Source organism: Hibiscus syriacus, unplaced genomic scaffold, assembly GCF_006381635.1.
Source record: "Hibiscus syriacus cultivar Baekdansim isolate YM2019G1 unplaced genomic scaffold, ASM638163v2 tig00007895_pilon, whole genome shotgun sequence".
NCBI classification, from domain to species: Eukaryota; Viridiplantae; Streptophyta; class Magnoliopsida; order Malvales; family Malvaceae; genus Hibiscus; species Hibiscus syriacus.
Window position 1 is genome coordinate 166,881 of NW_024062147.1, and position 19,398 is coordinate 186,278.

The following is a 19,398-nucleotide window of genomic DNA, read 5'->3' on the forward strand; positions in this document are numbered from 1 at the left end:
TATGAGATTTAATTAAATTAAATATGGTGACTTGATTGAAAGGAATTGGTGAAGAGTTGGGGTCTGAATTAAATAGGTGTTGAAATTAGATATTTATTTTGAAAAGTATTAAAAGTTTTAGGACCTTTCTTCAATTTGACCATTTTTTCTTATAAGAAAAAAAATAATATCTCCAAAAAGGGAGAAGATAATAGCAAAAAGTCTCTAAAATCTTCGAGATCTGCATCCACAACAGCGATTGCTATCTCTTGTGATTAACGACGAATGGTGCTTGGTTTCAGCGTTTGGAATTACTTACTAATGAATTCCTATCAGTAGCAGGAGATAGAGGTAAAGGTTATCAAGGAAGCAATGGAGCCGATGGTTGAGGTGATTTAGAATTCTGATATTTTATGAACACGACTCACATATGAAGGCAAGGTGGCGTTATGGACCAGAAAATAAATGCAAAATATTGGATGATGTTAAAAATTTTTGATGCTATTGATTGATGTCATAGCGGTTGTTGTTTATGCTTTTTGTAAAGGTAACGAGATGGTTGATGCAGTAGCAATAGTCGAGACGAGACGAGGCGTCCAGTATTTTTTAAAAGCTTGGTGGTTAGTCGACTCAGTTTTGCATTCTATTATAGGTTAAATATTATGTAGGTTTTGAGGCTAAAGAGCCGGAGATCTGGTGGATATTATGCTTCATCGGAGCTGGAGCTGGAGCTGGAGATCTATGAGCTTCTTGAATCATATATGAACTTTGAACTATTTTGTGTGGGTATAACAAAAAGAAATAAAGTAAAACTCTAAAATGCATATCAGACAACATAAATTCATTGGCGATGGAACAAGTATGTGACAGATTAGGTCAAGTTCCACAAATAAAGCTCTAATGTCTCAAAACAAAACTGAAACATGTATTGCAACTATTTTGCTTTACAAGGAAAGAAAAGCTTTATGAATTATGATCAACCAATGATGACTACTAGAAATGACTAATGGCCAGCCTAGGTTTTCATATCGGGACAGGCAAATTAAGAAGAAACTATTGGGTTTTCAGCGAGAGATCTTTCAACTGTTGGACGTCCACTTTTGACGGTGCTCGAGTGAGGGCACACTGAGCGGTGGTTGTCTTCGGAAAAGCAATGACATCTCTGATAGAATTTGCATCTGCTAACAACATAACCAATCGATCCAAACCATACGCGACCCCCCCTGCAAAAATAAAGATAAATAACAAGTGAACTCTTATTCCAGATAGAAAAAAGGTTTGTTTTGTGGCCTAAGCATGTCATACCATGTGGAGGAGCACCCATGTCTAAAGCTTCCAGAAGATAGCCAAACTTATCTTCAGCCTGTAAATAACATAAAACAACATTATTTGGACAGAGAAAGAATTGAGAACTCAAACAAAGTATAATCTTCGCTTTTCTAAGATCTAGAAGTAGTCTGGTTTGGTATGTCACTCTTGATTTATATGTTTTTAGGCCAGTATGTATAGGATCAGACTATCGAATTGACACTAATTAGATAACAGAATCATCCACTACCTTAGTTTTTTTGAAGGCAACAATAAATGCAACAAGAAGATATCTAATGGGACACGAGACTTACAGAGTTACATGGTGCAAACGGTATCCACAGACTTATAAATTCTTGAATAGATTAAGGTTCTTCTCACCTGTTCAGGAGAGATGCCAATAGTTTCCAATACTTTCTGTTGGACCTCACGCTTATAAATTCTTAAACTTCCTCCACCAATCTAAAAAAGCAAGAGGCGATGATGCATTCAGTTACCATATATAAGAGTTGATCGACCATATCTTATCCTTTTGAAGAATCTAGAAAGCACGCCATATACATACCTCAACTCCATTGTAAACCATGTCATAAGCTAGGGCACGTGCAGAAGAAAGATCTCCCATGTCTTCAGGGTTTGGTGCAGTAAATGGATGATGTAAGGGCTACAATATAAGTAAAAGTAAATTTTCAACGGGCAGGTGCAAACAGTAAATACTGTTAAACTTCCATATATATATATATATATATAAATCACATATATTATAAAAAATTTAACAATCTAAACCTTCCATGTATATTACTTTAACAAACTAATAGCTTTCACCAAATTATGTTTGCATAAACACGTGTGAAAAGAAAAAGAAAAATAAATGTTAAACTATATCTACTTATATTTTGACACAACTGAGTGAACTTACAATACCAAGGAAAACTAAATCTTAAAATGCAGCTATTCTGTTTTTTTTATAAGAATGCAGCTATTATGTTAATTCCTCAAAAAAGACAAAATCACGCATTGATACAACAATAGCAAACTAGCATAGGAATTAATAGTAAGATGTACAAAGGGTGTATGTAACACAAAAATGCCAAAATCACCAAAGACATAATAAGAGCATGACACAAACCTCAAGTCTCTGCTCTGAATCATTCCACTCGAACATTGGGAAATCAGTCACCCACAAAATTGAATGCCTAGACTGCATTTCAAAATTGAAGCAAATGCTTAATTTCAGAAAAAATAATAATAAGAAGAAAACAACAAATACATATTACTGGTCAGAAACTTACGTGGTCAACCAAACCCAGTTCGTGGGCCATGAAAACCCTAAGTCGATCTAAGGTTCTATTAACTGATGTATGATGGCCCACTGCAAACAAGATCAGATCACCTGGTAGTGCAGAGCATTTTCTCAAAAATTCTTCTCTTTTTGTTGGACCTAAACTAGATACCAGTGCAAGAATTCCTTCAATCTCTCCTACAAGAATAATAAAAACCATAAGACCAGATTTACAAATAGAAAATCAATTTTCAAAGGAGGAGGTGTTTACATCTCAACTATATAGAGAATATTACTATTTACCATCATCCAAGACCTTAAGGAAGGGTAAACCCTTTGCACCAGACTTGATTGCCTCATTGTAAACATCACCTTTCTTAAGAGCTGTGTTTGAAAATCTTTTAGCACCCGAAGGCACACATAATGTTTTGATGATTCCTCCATTTTTTAACGTGTCTGCAAAGAGCCTGAAGGGCGAGTCTATGAAGACATTAGATACCTGCATCTCCAACCGGAAGCAAAAAAGAAGCAAATATTAGACAATGAAGTAAAACTTAAAAAAACTAGACATTATGTGCCAAGTAAAGAACTGAGCAATGGTCATTACATTTTTCAACTCAAGATCAAATCTGATATCCGGACGATCAGAACCATATCGATCCATTGCCTCAGCATATGTCAGTCTTGGGAAAGGGTTGGGTAGCTCTATGCCTTTAATCTCTAGAAAGACCTGCATCACATAAGCTTTCTTAACCCTCTTACAATGAGAAGATACTAAAATGATCTGAAATTCTTGTGAAAGCATAAACTACTTCAAATGTCCGAATATGGTGATGGCAATCACTTTCAATCTCACCTACATTCAATGTTAAAAGACGTAGTGGCAATAGGCCTTTCAATGAATGCCTGAGTGTCTACCTAGGGCTTCAATTACTAAATCTAGCTTGACTAACTACTAGGCCATGTGGCAGCGTAGAATGAAGATAAGCCACTTAGAAGGCCCATAAGCTGTGCCCATGAAGCCAATTAGAAGGCTAGTGCTCGGTTACAGTTGAATATTACATTACCAGTGGTTCATATTCTGTTTCTCTCCCCCCCCAAAAAAAAAAAAAAACAGAATACCCTAAAATTTAGGTAAAGAGAAAAAATATAGTGTAGCCTAATATTGTACCCCTTCTATCAAAACACACCAACAAATGCTTATGACTAGTTCTTCCTAAAAGATTATTTTGGGGCTAGGGCTCAAATCATCTTTAGCATATTTGGCAATTGACCCCAATTAACAAACCTTTCTAATTAAATCTTCATTAAGCCTAAGCATGTCCTCCAATGGAGTGAAAGCCATTTCCATATCAAGCTGTGTGAACTCAGGCTGTCTATCTGCTCTCAGATCTTCATCTCTAAAACATCTGGAAAAAGAAAACACATTTACATCCTGGTTATAGCCCAGTAGATTGTCATGGTAACCAGTGCCTGGATTACCCATAATTCCTTTCAGGAACAGAAAATTGTATTCCTCTTTTTTCTTCACAAACAGAGGAAATATAAATCAAACTGAGTCCAAGAATAGAACAAGCTCATAAAGGGGGTTGAGAAATGGGGTAAACTGGGCCCAAGTAAATCAGTTTTTGCAACAACAAAAAAACGCAGAAAGATTTTCAAGATAGGAGACAACTTGCAACACTAACATGCGCTGACAAGTAGAAACTTTACCTAGCTATTTGATAGTATTTATCAAAACCAGAAACCATTAACATTTGCTTGAAAAGCTGCGGGCTTTGAGGCAAAGCATAGAATGTTCCTGTCTTCAAAATATACATCAGAGTGAATCAGACCCGTTCCATTGTCCCAATGATATTATTGTTGAACCTAGAAAATTTAATAATTCTTGACTGAATAACAACCGGTTAGGATGCGAAAATCTCTGACATGATAAAAGTTGTTTCATGCTGTCTTAAGGTATTCAATAGAAGCTGGATCATTAATACCTGGATTCTTGAGGGCACCAAATAATCCCGAGCACCTTCTGGAGTAGATCTAGAGAGCATTGGAGTTTCAATCTACCTTATAACCATGAAAAAGGTCAGAACCAAAACAGAGGCTGAACATGAATCACTAGCAAATAACTAAAGAAGTGGCACTAAGATTAATTACAATAGGAGAACAAACCTCAACAAAATTGTGTACATCCTCTAGATATCGTCGAATGAGTTTCACCACTTTATGACGCAGCATCATGTTGAAATTCATTTGTTGTCGACGCAAATCAAGGTATCGGTATCTATGAAACAAGTATTCCAACAATAGACATCAACTCAAAGTCCCGAACATATCACAAGGAAAACCATTTGCAGTAAACTGAATGGCTTGTGATAATTAAAAACTTAAAAGCAAAAACCCAAAAACATGTCCTAAGGAAAACATTTGCAGTAAACAGAACGTCTTGTGGTAATTAAAAAATTAAAAGCAAAAAACCCAAAAACAGACTGTAATACTAAGCTAAGCACGTAATCAGGAACAATGTAGCTCGTTCTCTATCCCTCCATATGATAAGATAATGTCAAGTTTATCAGCTTTCAGCTAACAAGGTGCATAAATTTTTTAGGACAAATAGAAGTAAATTACAAGCTGACCACCTTAAACGGATTTCCTCCTTAACAAAATCATTTGCATCATCCACGCTAGTAACCAATAATGGTAGCTTTGATCTTACAGCATTCAATATCTGAACATGCTCTGCTGCGACCTGGCAGACATAATCGACTTCGAATTAAACACATAGTAATAAAGAATGAAAAAAAATAAGCTCAAATATAGTAATAAACATCTATTGACCCGGTTTTCATCAGTAATAAAGAATAAAAAGTGTAAGCTCAAATATAGTAAATATACCTCTATGGAGCCAGTTTTCATTTTCTTATTAACAGACTCACTTGGCCGAGACCGGACAACACCATCAACAGCAACCACATACTCAAGCCTCAAATCTTTAATAGCTTCATGAGCATCAGGAAACTCACCTGGAAGCGATGTAATCTACAATTCAAAAACAAACAAAAGCATCATTCCAAAAAGAAAAAAGATCCCAACTTTACAATTTCGTTTATAGGAAAATTCGCAAGTGAATACCTGGACAATGCCAGTGTGGTCCCTGAGATTAAAAAAGGTGAGGCCACCATGGACCCGGTGGAGAGCGACCCACCCGCAAAGTCGGACCCTAGAACCGACATCTTCATCCGACAAATGACCACAAAGAGCGGTCCGAGAGACCCAACGGAGAGAGTCTGTTAGAGGGGGTATGGGGTTGGGGGTTTCAGAGAAAATGGAAGGAGGAGGAGAAGGAGGCGATTGGAAAGTGGAAGCTGAAACAGAGGAAAGGGTTCGAGTTCGACGGTTTTGAGAAAGCAGCGATTTGGGGAGTACAATGGAAGGGAAAGCAGCGAGAGGTCTAGCGCGAAAGGAGAGGAAAATGAAGGATCTGAGAAGCAGAGACATTGTTCGGAAGAGAATTTGGGCAATGGTGGTCACTGGTCAGATGCACAACACAGGGTTTAATTGGATTGGGTTCTCGCATGCGAAGCACGTGGCTTCTATACTGGTTAAACTTAAGGCTAAATTACATAAATATTCATTCAAGTATGAAAATATTTTTCTTTTTACTACTCAAGTTTTAAAATTAACGAAACTGTCACTAATGTTATCGAAAAGTAAACAAAACGATCATTTTGCCTTTAACCATCATTCACGAAAAGTTGATTTGACAAGTTGGGGTATTGAGTTGTCATTATTTAATCATGTTGACCAATATCTTAACTGATTGTTTGATGGAGAGAAAAAAACTGTGGGTTTGTTTACATAGAGTAAGAGAAGAAGAAGAATATTTCGAGGATGGGTACCTACTAAGAAATGGAAGAGGCAGAAAAAGGATAATGTGGAGTAACCTGATCAAGGAGCTGTAAGCCTGTAACCATGGCTTTTCACACAAACGGGAATCAGTTAGGCTTAGATTTGGGGTCTGATCTTAATGTCGATCCTCTGTGCAGTGATGGTGATTAGAAGATGGAGCAGATTATCATGATCAACATTCCGGGTAGTTTTCCAAAGTTGTATGAAATATCTATGGTGCTTATTTGCCATTTGCTTGAAATTATTAAGTTGTTTAACCATTTTCACCGCTGTGCATGATTTGTTATATTTATTGTGAACGTTTGTAATTATGGATTTCTCTGACACTTGGAAGGTTGTGATTTTTTTTTCTCATACGTTCGAAGGTTACTTGCATAGTGATTTGTAGCCAATAATGTAGATTAGAAAGTGATCTTCTGAGATGCCCTAAGAACGTGCTTAAATACAGGTGGATATCTGCATTTCATGATTAATTTTTTATCTCCTGCGTTCGTCCCTGTTGAGGACGATTACAACATCTCGTACAGCATGAAGATTACAGCAGCTCATATATGTTCATAGAGATTTTACTCACTTGATCGACCGCTCAGCTTTGGGAGTTCATAGGACAGCGATCACCTTTGCCGGCATAACTTCTTTGAAGATAAATACAAATATATATGTAAAGATCCTCATTTTGTGTAATGGGGTTTGATCGGTTATGGTTGAGCACTAGTCCTTTGCCTTACTTTCTCATGGAAGAGAATTCCCTTTGTTCTTTTATTCTGTGAATTAGACTCATGCGAGAAAATAGTATAGTTCAAATATAGTTCATTATAAATCTTCATGAGAGAAAAAGTTTTAACAATTAAGATAACTGTTCTATAATAAATCTTCATAAGGTATCATATAAATTAATTGATTAATAGTTCAAATATAGATGATTATATAAATATAAATACGATAATGAGATGAAACAAACAAGAGATAAGTTTCTTGCATATGCTCCAATGGTTTGGAAACCTTGTCTGGCACATACTTGTTGTGGTTCCATTGTTGGCATTAGGTAATTAAACCAAGAACATGGCATCGAAAACCCCAATCACAAAAACTCAGGCTTATCGTTTTTCTTCCAACACACAAACTTTGAAGTTCAGCTGCTCATAAATTCAATGTCCATCAATTTTCAAAATGGACAAGATGATTCCTTGTCTCAATGTAATAGACAACATCATATGAAGAAGAGCTCAGAAACTAGCAGATAACTCTTTTTATTTTTCTCTTATCATTAGCATTGACTAAGGTTGTTCAGTTTTAGGGTTTGGAAAGTTCACAGTTCACTCTTTTCCATGCGTCTCTTCTTGGGTATCTACTCAAGGTCAAATCTCCCTCTCCAACGAAACTTTCAGTTTTTTTTTTGCTAATCTCGACGTTGAGATTCGATTCTGCTTCCATGAAATGCCAAAGGTTCTGTCTAAATATCCTGAAGACACGGAGCATCTTCTTCTAGTCCCTCATGTTTTTCAAAATTTGTCTAAAATTTTGGTGCTCTAAATCTTTGAAATCGGTGGAATTTTTGTTGGTTTTAGATTAAACAACACGATAAATGAAGCTCCACTTTCTTTTCTTCCAATTCAGTCACAGGCATGTCTGTCAGCTTCCATCGATAACTGCTGCATCATTTCTTTAACAACGAACTACGATGCCCTTGCTTTCTTTCATTACAATATGTTTTTAATCTGTTTTCTTCTGACTTCTTACGGTTGTCTGATTCTGACACACGTGAAAGAAGATTCAAGTTCGTGGATTCTGCTGCTGGACTCTTCCTTTGCTTGATTTGAAGTTCAAATCCCGAACTTCTTTTTCAAATATAAATTATGCTGTGGTTATTATCATAGGAAAAATAATATTTTTATCAATAATTAATGGGTTTAATAGGATGGAGTAATATACTTCTAAAGTAAAATTAAGATTTCGCTCTTAATGTTGTAAATAAAATAAATTGAACTAAAATATTATCTCATAATAAATATATATAGTATTTGATTCAAAATAATCACTTAATAAAGTAAATATCTATGATTAAACTAAAAAGCAATTTTTTTTCATGAATTAATTATATCATATGGTTTTATCATTGGCATAAACCGTTGGAAGAACATCATACCGTTAATAACCTCATACTGAATATGTATTACAACATTATAGATTTAATCATCTCCGTTACCTTTTTTTTTATTTTCTCCCTAACATTTATAGTTTTTGTTCCGTTTATAGCACAACAACCCATGCAAAGCACATGACTCTACGGTTCACAAATTTTAGATAAGAGACAACCACTTGATTGGCACCTTAATGTTTGCGTACATTAAAATAATTTAAAAATAAATATCTAATCATATTTTTTCTATTTAAGCTCATTTATTTCTTAGATGTCCCAAAAATAAATTATTTCTCGAATTAACACTTATTATGGATTAATGCTTGAATAAGTATCCTTTGAATAGTCGTCAGATGTGTTTTCGTAAGGTACTTTGATAGTCAAAACTTTTAAAGGGTAGGTAAAATAGAAGAAAGGAAAAAAGAGATGAAAGATTATACGAATGTCTGTTTATAAAGAAGAAAAATATGTGGTATACGTCGAAGACACGTCGTATTTGTACGAGTACAGGTCGAGTCTTTTGACGGGCAAAACTTTTAAAGGTGAAAATGAAAAATTGGGTCAGAATATGAAAAAATATATACGGATTTCATTTGGAAAAAAAGTGCATAATACGAGTAAAAAATACGTATTTGCACAAGCACGAAAACGAGTAGGGCCTTTTGATGATGAAATTTTTTAAAGGATAGACGAAATTAAAGAAGAAAAATCCTTATTTAAAATGTATAAAACTAGGGAAGTCTAGGGAGTGACAACATAATTTAAGGTTAAAATCGATGACTCTGGGCGCTATCGAAAATATTACATAATATTTTTAGTTGTCCATAATATTTTCGATTGACAACTAAAAATATTATATTCTTTGTAATATTTTAGATTTATTCAAAATATGATTTTTATCACAGTTTTATTGTATCCAAAATTATTATTTTTAATATTAAATTATGTTGTCGGACGGTAGAACTACCTATAAAACTTTATCAAATCTTTTTGGTCTTTAATGAATTTTTTTCTTCTAAAAAGGGATTGAAGATAAAGTGATTGAGGAAGAAAGCAGTCTTTTTTTTCAAACAAAAACATGTAAATTGTAATAATTGTTTGACCTTCAACTTTCAGCCCTTTTGATGTTTGTTTTTGGGTTTCCCTTTTTGATTATTTTAAAAGGTACGTGCACCTACCCACCCACCAACCATGCATTTACACTCATCATGTCACAATGCACCCATACGTGTGACGCATTCATGATTGCACGAATAAGAGTTTTTTTTTTAAATAAAAGTTACCTCACTCAACATATGATTCCCCATGCCTCCATCCATGCGCTTATGTGTTTACTACCTGTACCTTTTCTCTTCCATGAAACTGTTCTTTAAAGTTACATTTTCATGCATAAAAGCATGGTAATATGTACACATGCAGAATGAGTTTTTAGAATGATTGATATCGATGTTATTGCAGCAGGAAATATACAAGTTTAAGTTTTGTTAATGACAATAAGGTTATCCGTTAACGGTTCACTCTTTTGATTTAAACGGAGAATCATGAGTATGAATAAGATAACGTGAGGGCGACGATCCCTTTTTTAGTCTTAGTTGGGGTATTTATCATGAATTTTAGTTTTCGTGTAGTCCTAGGGTCATTATGACTATTTGTAGATTGATGGGTTAGATGGATTCAATAGTCAGACTTTGAATTTCATTCTAACGCATTACGTAGACATATCAGAGGTCTAATCCATATATTGTACTTGATTAGAATCATGTAATTAGAGGATATAAGCTAGTCGTAAACTCTAATAGATGGAGAGATATGTCTGAATACCTTGACTGGTCGTTCAAATGTTTCCAGAGACCATCTACAAAAGAATATATAATAAGTGTGTTTAAGCCTGCAATATTAATTTGAGTTCAATATTGAGTAGAGAGTGAATATTCTGAGAAAAATGAAATGTACAACTGATTAAACTCCACTAAACCAATGAACTATTGCTATGTATACCCCAAGTCGACTCCTTGTTTCTTGTCCCTTTGCTCCTTTTAAAAGTGGCCTGAGTTTAACCTTTTGGTATAGGGCATCGTCCTGATCGCTCAATCAAAAAAGCCACCACAAAGGCACAACAAAAACTGATTTATACCCTTCTTTTAATGCAATTGCAGAAAAGGGCTCACCTCTCCATTCCAAAAAGTCATCTTTAAAGGTGGTATAGCTTTCTAAGACAAGGGACTAGTCAAAAAAACATGGCTACCCTTTGCTTTCATGCATATATATTTGAATACAGCTCATTTTTAGTCATATATAGCTCTTCTTCCTATGCATCTTCTTGACCCCCTGTACACTAATTAATGTTTCTGCATGTTAAAACTACAATGATTCTTGTTATTTATGTCAACTTATAATGAATAGTCTCATTCCATCATATTGTATATCGTGTACCTTGTAACCCCAGATTTTATAGTTTATTCTGTTGCAATTAATGCTGGTTTTTGTATGTTTCTTGTGGTGTACATATATTATTACTTTTTTGTGTGTGTTGGGGTTAAGAATTTGTCAATATCTGATGGTTGCATCTTTGGTGCATTTAATTCAGTGAATTTTCTATTCTAGTTTTAAAGCAACCATTTTTATTTTTTACCATGCCTGGAGCAAAATGGCGGGGTGCTTATCTGAACCAGTTGGAGTTCATGGAAGCAACAACACACAAACGCTCCAACAGGTACGTTTGAATCTGATTTATCTTTATCTCTTTTTTGTCTTCTTCTCTTTAATTAGTCTTACTTATACTGGAAAAACGTTGCATGCCTGTGTTTTTTCCCAACATACTTTTTGCTGGAAAATCATAATAAAAGTTACTTCCTTTGAGATGAAATATTTGAAAAGATCAGACAACCCTGTTTGCAACCTGTAACATACAGTTTTTTCCCCCATCCGCAGTGATCCCTTACAGAAAAAGGTCAAGAAGAACAAGTTAAACACAATCTTTGAAGCTTCTAATCACCATGTAAGAGTTCCTGTTGTTGTCGTCGCCGTCGTTGTTCTTTTAAGTGTTACTAGCTTCTAGTCTTTATCTCCTCGTTTGGTTGTATGATTTTGTTACATAGAAAGAAATGGGAGAAATAAAGGTTCATGTTGAAGCTAAGATTGGGACTTCGAACATTGAAGTTCGAAACTCGTTGAAGCAGCAGGTACAATTTCTCGATTTTTACATTTATGTATGTATATGTGTATATATATTCAAAGTTTTTGGTTTTCCATTTTCATATTTCTGCAGATTCTACAGCTTGAAGAAAGATTGCTGGACCAGTTTGTGGTTCGGAGTACATTGGAGAAGGCATTAAGTCATAGGCCTTTCACCTATGGTGTAGAAGTTGAAAATTTAATCCCCAAAGTAAAGTCATTAGATTTGTTACCGTCTTTTTTTACAATTAACTTTTTTCCATTAGTTAATTACATTTGGCAGGGGTAAAACTCCATTGATTTTGTACTTGATTCATGAAATTCAGGATGCCAAGGAACTTATCAAGGATATTGCAGTTTTAGAACTGGAAGTTGCCCACTTGGAGAAGTATCTTCTCTCATTGTACCGAAAAAATTTCGATAAAACATTCTTGTCTTTAAAGACCACAGATGAAAATCTGAAACCAACATCAATGGCACATAAAGAAATGTTTCAAGAGGTTCAGATGCATGACATCATCTCCGAGAAAGAAAATTTAGTTACTCAATCTGGTAATCTTGTGTCCTCTCGAAATTCAATCGGAAATCCTCCGAAGGATTGCAACGATGTTTGGGGTACTGCAAAACTCTTAGATTCTAGCATTTATCGGAGCCATTCTTCGCTGTCTCAGCGATCAGCATATTCGGTTGATTCTCCGCAACGAACCATAGCTAAAGCTGTAGAACAATACCATTCTCTGCCTTTGTCCATGTTGGAGGTGAATTGAATCAATGCCATTAGACATCAATGCATATGATATTTTGAGTTCTGATTTTATTTTCCCTTTCAATTTCCAGAAAACTCAGATGGATTCTTCAAATGGATTCAACTTGGCAGAGCATTTTGGAACCGGCATTAACGATCACCTGACCAAAACACCAAACTGGCTTTCTGAGGAGATGATCAAAAGCATTTCAGCCATATATTGTGAACTTGCAGATCCACCTTTGATTAACCATGATTACTTGTCTTCTCCTATTTCACATTCATCATATGTTGGTGTTGTTTCGTCACAAGGTGAAGGCTATACGAATACGTGGAGCCCAAAGTGTGGGAAATTTTCATCCTTCAACTCACATTTTGACAACCCTTTTAGCATCGGGGAACCGAAGGAACACAGTGGACCTTACTGCACAATGATGAAGGTTCAATGGATCTGCAGAGATAGTAAGAAGTTACAGGATATTGAACATAAGCTCCAATATTATAGGTGAGCTTCATTTATCAATTTATCAATCCCACATGTATTTGATTTCTCATGTCTAAATCGATCGTTTTATAGGTCACTTGTCTATCAACTCGAAGAAGTTGTTGTTAGAAGGATGAAACATGAAGAGAAGCTAGCTTTCTGGATCAATGTACACAATTCTCTAGTGATGCATGTAATGTTTCCCCCAAAAAATATTCTTTATATTAATTTTTTGTTATATATTTTCCCTATAAGTTCCTTGAGCAAATGCAGCATGTTTTGTTCTTGCAGGCGTTTTTGGTATACGGCATTCCGAAAAACAATCTGAAGAGATTGTCCTTGTTACTCAAGGAAAGGAAAGCTTTTCTGGTTAATTTAACCAAAGATCATGGAATGGATGTTTACCATTGCATTTACGAGTCTATGTATGATACAGGCTGCCTATGATGTGGGGGGACAGACCATAAGCATAGACACAATACAGAGTTCTATTCTGGGATGTCGGTTGCCTCGCCCCGGACAGGTACTTTTCTTTTCCCGGACAGGTACTCCTTTATCATGACAGAACTGACAACTTACATCTGCTTGCAGTGGCTACGGTTTTTGTTTCCTTCAAAGACGAAATTCAAGGTCGGGGATCCTCGAAGAGCTTTTGCAATCGAATCTCAAGAACCTCTTCTGCATTTTGCACTTTGTTCGGGAAGCTATTCGGACCCTGCGGTATGCTGCTGTTTGCCTTGAATTAGTTCATATTACATCCTTCTGTCTGAGATCATATTTAACGGTAGCAGGGTAATTAAGATGTTAATGCTCAATTTATATAATCACTACAGGTCCGTATATACACACCAAAGAAAGTGTTCCAGGAGCTGGAAGTTGCAAAAGAGGAGTACATCCAGGAGAATTGGAGTATCAACAAAGAACAGAAAATTACGTTACCAAAACTTATGGAGTATTTTGCAAAAGATTCAAATGTTTGCTCAGCTGGTTTGCTGCAGATGGTTGAACAATTTATGCCTGCTTCACAGAGGAAGAATCTCCAGCCATCTTCCAAGAGGAAAACTGGGAAAACCATTGAGTGGATCTCCCACAACTTTACATTTCGATATCTATTTTCAAAAGACTTAGCTCAGTGATTGCCATTCAAATGCAGGAGGTGGTGCTTTACAAGGTGGAATTTTCGAATGACAGATGAATCATAACTGCAACTTTCTGAAAACCCTTTGGCTTCAATCTTCAGTTCTGGTAGATTTATGCACTCAAAGGATCAAATGAGCTGAAGAAACAAGTTTAGGAAAGATGGATAGTCATTACACTACTCCATTAGGAAGGTTGTGATTTGGCTGTCATTCCTAATCGTGTTTGAAGTTCTTGTATGCATGTAAATGCAAGAATTTATTGTGTATTATATTATATTATATTGTAACTGAAACATCTTGGTAAGTCTTACGATTAAAATCGCAGCCTTTCAACATTCCTAATAACTAATTAGAACAAGGGAAGGTGGATAAGATCATTTACAAAGAACCAAAACTAGAACACAATTTGCTCATATAAAAACTGTCTTTAGGTCGGATTATGTAAAATCCAATCTACAAATACCATTTACAAAACCATGCAGCAATATCTGATTCAAAGTAAGAGAGAAAAATGAAGAAAAGAGAAAATGACAAATTGTTTGGTTTCACACAAGTGGCAGCATAGGAACCATAGGTAGCAGAGAGAAAGCCCACATAATCTTGTTTTTGTAAAGCAGAGGTTAGAGTTTGTTCTTCCAAATTGCTGTTGGGGCTTTGGGTTTATCAGCCCAATTTCTTGGCCTTACGCTCCTGAAAAAGAAAAGAAAATTGTAGACGCTCATTTTCGTCCATTTTTTTATTTACATATACGTCTATATATTATATAGTTTGCAAATGGTTTTTGAAAATATATATAATATATAGTTTTGAAAACATGTTTGAAAACATTTATATATTATATAGTTTTTTTGAAAACATTTTGAAAATACGTATATAATATATAGTTTTGAAAACATTTTGAAAACATTTTGAAAACGTTTAAATATTATATAGTTTTTAAAACATTTTGAAAACATATATAGTATATAGTTTTAAAAACATTTTTTGTAAAATTATATAATATATAGTTTTAAAAACTTTTTTTTTGAAAACTTATATAATATTTTTAAAAACATTTTTGGAAACTATGTAATATATAGTTTTGAAAACTTTTTTAAAGTATATAGTTTTCTAAAAAATATTTTTGAAATATATATATTATATAGTTTATTTCATATTATTTTATTTTATTTTATTTTATTTCTTTTTATTAATTTAATTTCATTTCATTTATTTTTGTTTTTTTTCAGGTCCAAAAGCAGGTCCAAATCCAGTCAAACGGGCCTGATCCAACCCAGAGGTCAAACTAGGGTTCCAGCATATGTCACAACGTCGCACAACAGGAGCCGTTGGATCAACAAAGAGATCAACGGCCAATATAGCAAGGGAGTTGGGGTTTGTTTAACCCACAAAGAGCCATCACGCCACGGTCGATCTTGGACCGTTGGATCTGACCCAATCCAACGGTCAAGATCAAATCAAAGTTACAAGAAGCCTGAACGCCACCACACACCGGTCACCGAGATTTCCGGCCGAGGAGATCGGGACTGACCCATCCCGAAATCCCTGGCCAACAACCGACCCCGTTATCATCGGAAACTGACCAGCACCGGTGGGGGTATAAATACCCCACCACATATCAACAACTAGGGGAATCCAAAAACCCAATAGAACCCACAACGGGAACAAACGGCCACGCACAGCCAAACAGAGAGTCACGAACCCACGGTGACCATCATCAGGCCACAACAGACCCAAGGAAAAGACCACGGGAGTACACAGCAGAAAATACCCACACCACAGTACGCATCAACGGTACCCAAACAGCACAGTCCCAGAACACCATCAACAGAGAACAAAGATCACAACAGCAAAACCACAAAAATATCACCAAACCACCACAAAACAACACATCGACAAGTACAAGTATAACCACAAGAGAAGCAGAACCATTCGGAAAACCCGAAGCCAAGTAAAAACAAAATACGAAAGGACTTTCGTAGATCTACGAACTTTGAGGCGTTTCTAGGCAAAACGAAGCCCGGATTCGTATCCGGGGTTGAAGAACGCGTCGAAAGGTGACACCTTTTCTATTCTCCGGTGCCGGCGGACGGCACTCGCCGACAGACAACGACGGCGGAGGCGGTAGAACTTCGCCAGATTATGGGCTCGGTCGAAGCCTCTGGGATAGCTCACTCCCCTCTCTCTCTTCTCTGGTTTTGAGGTAAGGAAGAAAATGATAATATATGAGGAAAATAAGTTGTGTGATAAGAGTTATATACCAAACGCGAAGCTACGTCGTTTTGGCCTCAAACTTTCCGTGTTTTGAACATAAAAGGGATAATATCATTTTTAGTCCCCCACGCTCTGTAATATGGTCGTTTAATCACTTCATGGAGTTTTAGTGTTCTGTTTTGGGCATTTGTTTTCTCTCGTTTACAATTTAGTCCTCTGTTATATATTGTGTCATATTTATTAACATTCGAATTTGGGTAATAATGTTTATGACTCTTTCATTTTCGTCTTCTATGTTTTTATTTATTTATATATTTTCCTTCATGGTTTTAATTTAATTTAATTTGTTTATTTTACTTTACTACATTTTTTTATTATTTTTATTCTTATTTATTTGTTTGTTTTTTTAACTAATCTTTTATTATTATTTTATTATTATTTTTTATTATTTTATTATTTTCTTTTTCCTTCTTCATCAATTTTGTACATACATATATATTTCAATTCTTTTTTCTTCGTGTTTATTCTTATTTCTTTCATCTAACATTTTCTTGGCATTTTCAGTGATAATTTCAATCGATTAAAGGTAATTATTTGAATCGAGTTTTTTAAATTTTAATTTTCGCAAATAAATACAACTGGTAAATTAATTGGTACTGAAAGGGCGGTTCAAGGGTGTTAATCATTCCTTGATCGTAACCGACTCCCGAACCCGACATATTTCATGTACAACACATATCATGTAAGATGGTGTCCGACCCACCTAAATTCGTTTTAAAATGGTCAATAACGACTCCAAACCACATCAATTCAAGTCGACCTAATTCCTAAGTCGAAAGACAAAAATAAAGGACTTTGGTCTCTTAACAAACAAATCCCAGTTTCCTCTCCATCTTCTTCTCTTTTGTTTCTTTGCCATTTAAACAGGAAACCAGGGAGGAGTGGAGGGAAATAGATGGAAGAAGAGGGATTAGGGTTAGCATTAGCAAGAGCTACGGAGCTAAGATTGAAAATCAGCAACTGCATCGCAAAAGCCATCGCCGCCGCCGCCAAGCCTGTTTGCGAACAAAGCCCACAAAACCAAACCGATGAAAATGGTAGCATGAATAGATACGAAGACCTTAATTCTCACCAAAGTGGAGCGGATGAAGAAGAAGATGATGAAGAAACAACCGAGAGGCTTTTGGATATTCGAGATGCCCTTGAATCACTTGAATCCCAACTCCTTGCTTTACAGGTTTAGTACCTCATAAATCTTAGTTCTCCCTCTCCCCATTTTGTTAAATGTTAGTTTTTTAAGTTATAAACCCTAAGCCCTTGAAGAAAAAACCCAGATTTTATTTCCATGTTACAACCCCGATAAGGATACGTATGCATGAGAATGTGTGAAACTAAAGAAAATTTCCCATGAGATTCAATTTCAAGTCTGTTTTTTATGCTATGGAACTTAAGAACAAATCTCCGGGGTGAAGCTAAACCTTTAATTCTTTCACAAGTCATAAATGGTTAATGATGATTGTTTGAAATGAATAGAAATTGGTCCAGTATTTGTCTACTGATTTCACCTTGATTCTTAGTTCAAGTAAAACAAAAAGGAAAGAAGATATCTGGCTTTTCCTAATCATATCAATTTCTGAAATTAGCATTTCCCATTTCCATCAGCATCAGCATCAGCATCTTTGTCATAGACTATTGGGTATCTTCAAGAAAAACCTAAAACTCAGCATTGCAAAAGTGGTTGTTACTGGGTTTCAGCCTTTCTTTAGTAAGTCACTCGACACTCGATTATTTAGCGACTACGTTTTTGTGTCTGGTTGAACTTTTAGAAGTTAGAAGAAAAAACATTGAGAAGACAATTGCAATGTGATTAGTAGTATGGAAATCTCAGTGATGATTAAAGGCATTCTGTTTTATCATGGCTGCACTGCACCCACCCACTGATTTGTAAGTGGAGCACTAGGTCATTGTTGAATTAAAGATATGCAAGCTTAACCATTATAGACATCTTTTTGCTGTTTTTTTCTGGAGTAGGCGCTAAGTAACATATTTCTGTACGAAGTTACTCGAGGAAGAATGAATACAAATGATTAGTTGCTAGTCTTTTCGTTTCTTTGCCGATTAATTGAATTGTGCTCTATATACCTTTGTATGCATAGAAGGGTATCCCTTGGAATAGAGAGACGTTTGTGTTGATAACATGTTTTTCTTACAAAAAAAGGGTTTAGAAGTTCAGTTTTCTTGACAGAATCTGCAACATTAGCAAAGTTATGAAAAGGAAGTTGCCCTTGCTGAGATCGATTATAGCCGGAGAGTTGTCTTGGAGAAGCTCGAAGAATATCAAGGGAAGGACATGGAAGTGATTCTCGAGGCTTCTGCTTTCTTTAGTGAAACAGTGGAGAATAACAGGGACCTCCTCCTTCCCCCATATCCGAGTTACCCCCCACGATCCATGGTTTTGGATAACAGCTCATTGTCACACTTACAGTCAACATACAAGTATTTTCCAAATGGGATTTCCACCAGCGACCCTACGAATGAAGCAAAGAACCCGAGACAAAATGGCAAGCAAGACGAGTCCAAAAGCTTGAGGAAAGGATTCGGCCACTTAATAAGTTCGGCAGTGAAGACTTGGCTTCCCCTTGTTGGTGTAATGTACATATTAAGCCTGTCCAATTTCATGCCGAACATCGGGAAACGAAACCATGTCAAGATTTTTGGCATGAGTCATCAACGTGCGACTGAAGGGAAGAAGTCAAATGCTCTATGCCCACCTGGGAAAGTCCTGGTAATGGAGGACGGATAAGCTCGATGCTTGGTGAAAGAGAGGATTGAAGTACCATTCGAGTCTATTGTTGCCAAGCCAGATGTAAATTATGGTTGCGGCTAATTTGATATTACTTCCAATCGTTGTGTATAAAACTACTTTGATTGTTAATTAGTTGCAATGAAGTTTTACCAGTGGTTTTTCAATTATCACATATTTAAATCACGGTTGTGATCTAGTGTTTAGTCGTATTTATCGTGATT

At 35.7% G+C, this 19,398-nt stretch overlaps 4 protein-coding genes across 5 annotated transcripts; 3 read left to right on the plus strand and 1 right to left on the minus strand.

Annotated features, from left to right (window-relative positions):
- Positions 1–843: 843 nt before the first annotated feature.
- LOC120201605 (aspartate--tRNA ligase, chloroplastic/mitochondrial-like) lies at positions 844–6,100 on the minus strand (the record flags this gene model as incomplete). Its single annotated transcript, XM_039202188.1, has 15 exons — positions 844–1,202; positions 1,285–1,342; positions 1,669–1,749; positions 1,853–1,951; positions 2,417–2,488; positions 2,580–2,767; positions 2,873–3,068; positions 3,177–3,299; positions 3,858–3,978; positions 4,283–4,374; positions 4,558–4,629; positions 4,739–4,850; positions 5,206–5,315; positions 5,462–5,605; positions 5,699–6,100. Coding segments are annotated over 15 exons (2,040 nt in total), but the record flags the coding sequence as incomplete, so codon positions are not given.
- Positions 6,101–11,178: 5,078 nt separating this feature from the next.
- On the plus strand, positions 11,179–14,422 carry LOC120201657. Of its 2 annotated transcripts, none has more exons than XM_039202228.1 (11): positions 11,179–11,328; positions 11,547–11,613; positions 11,714–11,797; positions 11,884–12,000; positions 12,116–12,547; positions 12,627–13,039; positions 13,112–13,211; positions 13,310–13,369; positions 13,455–13,541; positions 13,610–13,738; positions 13,852–14,415. In XM_039202228.1, exons 1-11 carry the CDS (start codon positions 11,249–11,251, stop codon positions 14,152–14,154), a joined length of 1,872 nt encoding a protein of 623 aa, XP_039058159.1. In that variant the 5' UTR covers positions 11,179–11,248; the 3' UTR covers positions 14,155–14,415. The 2 variants fall into 2 exon arrangements, with proteins under 2 accessions (XP_039058159.1, XP_039058160.1); XM_039202229.1 differs by having other exon boundaries at positions 11,184–11,328; positions 11,560–11,613; positions 13,852–14,422.
- Positions 14,423–17,212: 2,790 nt separating this feature from the next.
- On the plus strand, positions 17,213–19,341 carry LOC120201668 (plastid division protein PDV2-like). Its single transcript, XM_039202238.1, has 2 exons — positions 17,213–17,608; positions 18,617–19,341. Exons 1-2 carry the CDS (start codon positions 17,327–17,329, stop codon positions 18,629–18,631), a joined length of 297 nt encoding a protein of 98 aa, XP_039058169.1. The 5' UTR covers positions 17,213–17,326; the 3' UTR covers positions 18,632–19,341.
- On the plus strand, positions 18,722–19,174 carry LOC120201606 (plastid division protein PDV2-like). Its single transcript, XM_039202190.1, has one exon. The coding sequence runs from the start codon at positions 18,722–18,724 to the stop codon at positions 19,172–19,174; it is 453 nt and encodes a 150-aa protein (XP_039058121.1).
- Positions 19,342–19,398: the final 57 nt, after the last annotated feature.

Excerpts from the sequence above, each read along its gene's own strand:
- LOC120201606 (XM_039202190.1), top strand. The coding sequence starts at position 18,722 with ATGGAAGTGATTCTCGAGGCTTCTGCTTTCTTTAGTGAAACAGTGGAG.
- LOC120201657 (XM_039202228.1), top strand. The coding sequence starts at position 11,249 with ATGCCTGGAGCAAAATGGCGGGGTGCTTATCTGAACCAGTTGGAGTTC. Across the intron at positions 13,212-13,309 it reads ACAATTCTCTAGTGATGCAT|GCGTTTTTGGTATACGGCAT; the intron begins GTAATGTTTCCC and ends TTGTTCTTGCAG. Across the intron at positions 13,542-13,609 it reads GGTTGCCTCGCCCCGGACAG|TGGCTACGGTTTTTGTTTCC; the intron begins GTACTTTTCTTT and ends ATCTGCTTGCAG.
- LOC120201668 (XM_039202238.1), top strand. The coding sequence starts at position 17,327 with ATGGAAGAAGAGGGATTAGGGTTAGCATTAGCAAGAGCTACGGAGCTA.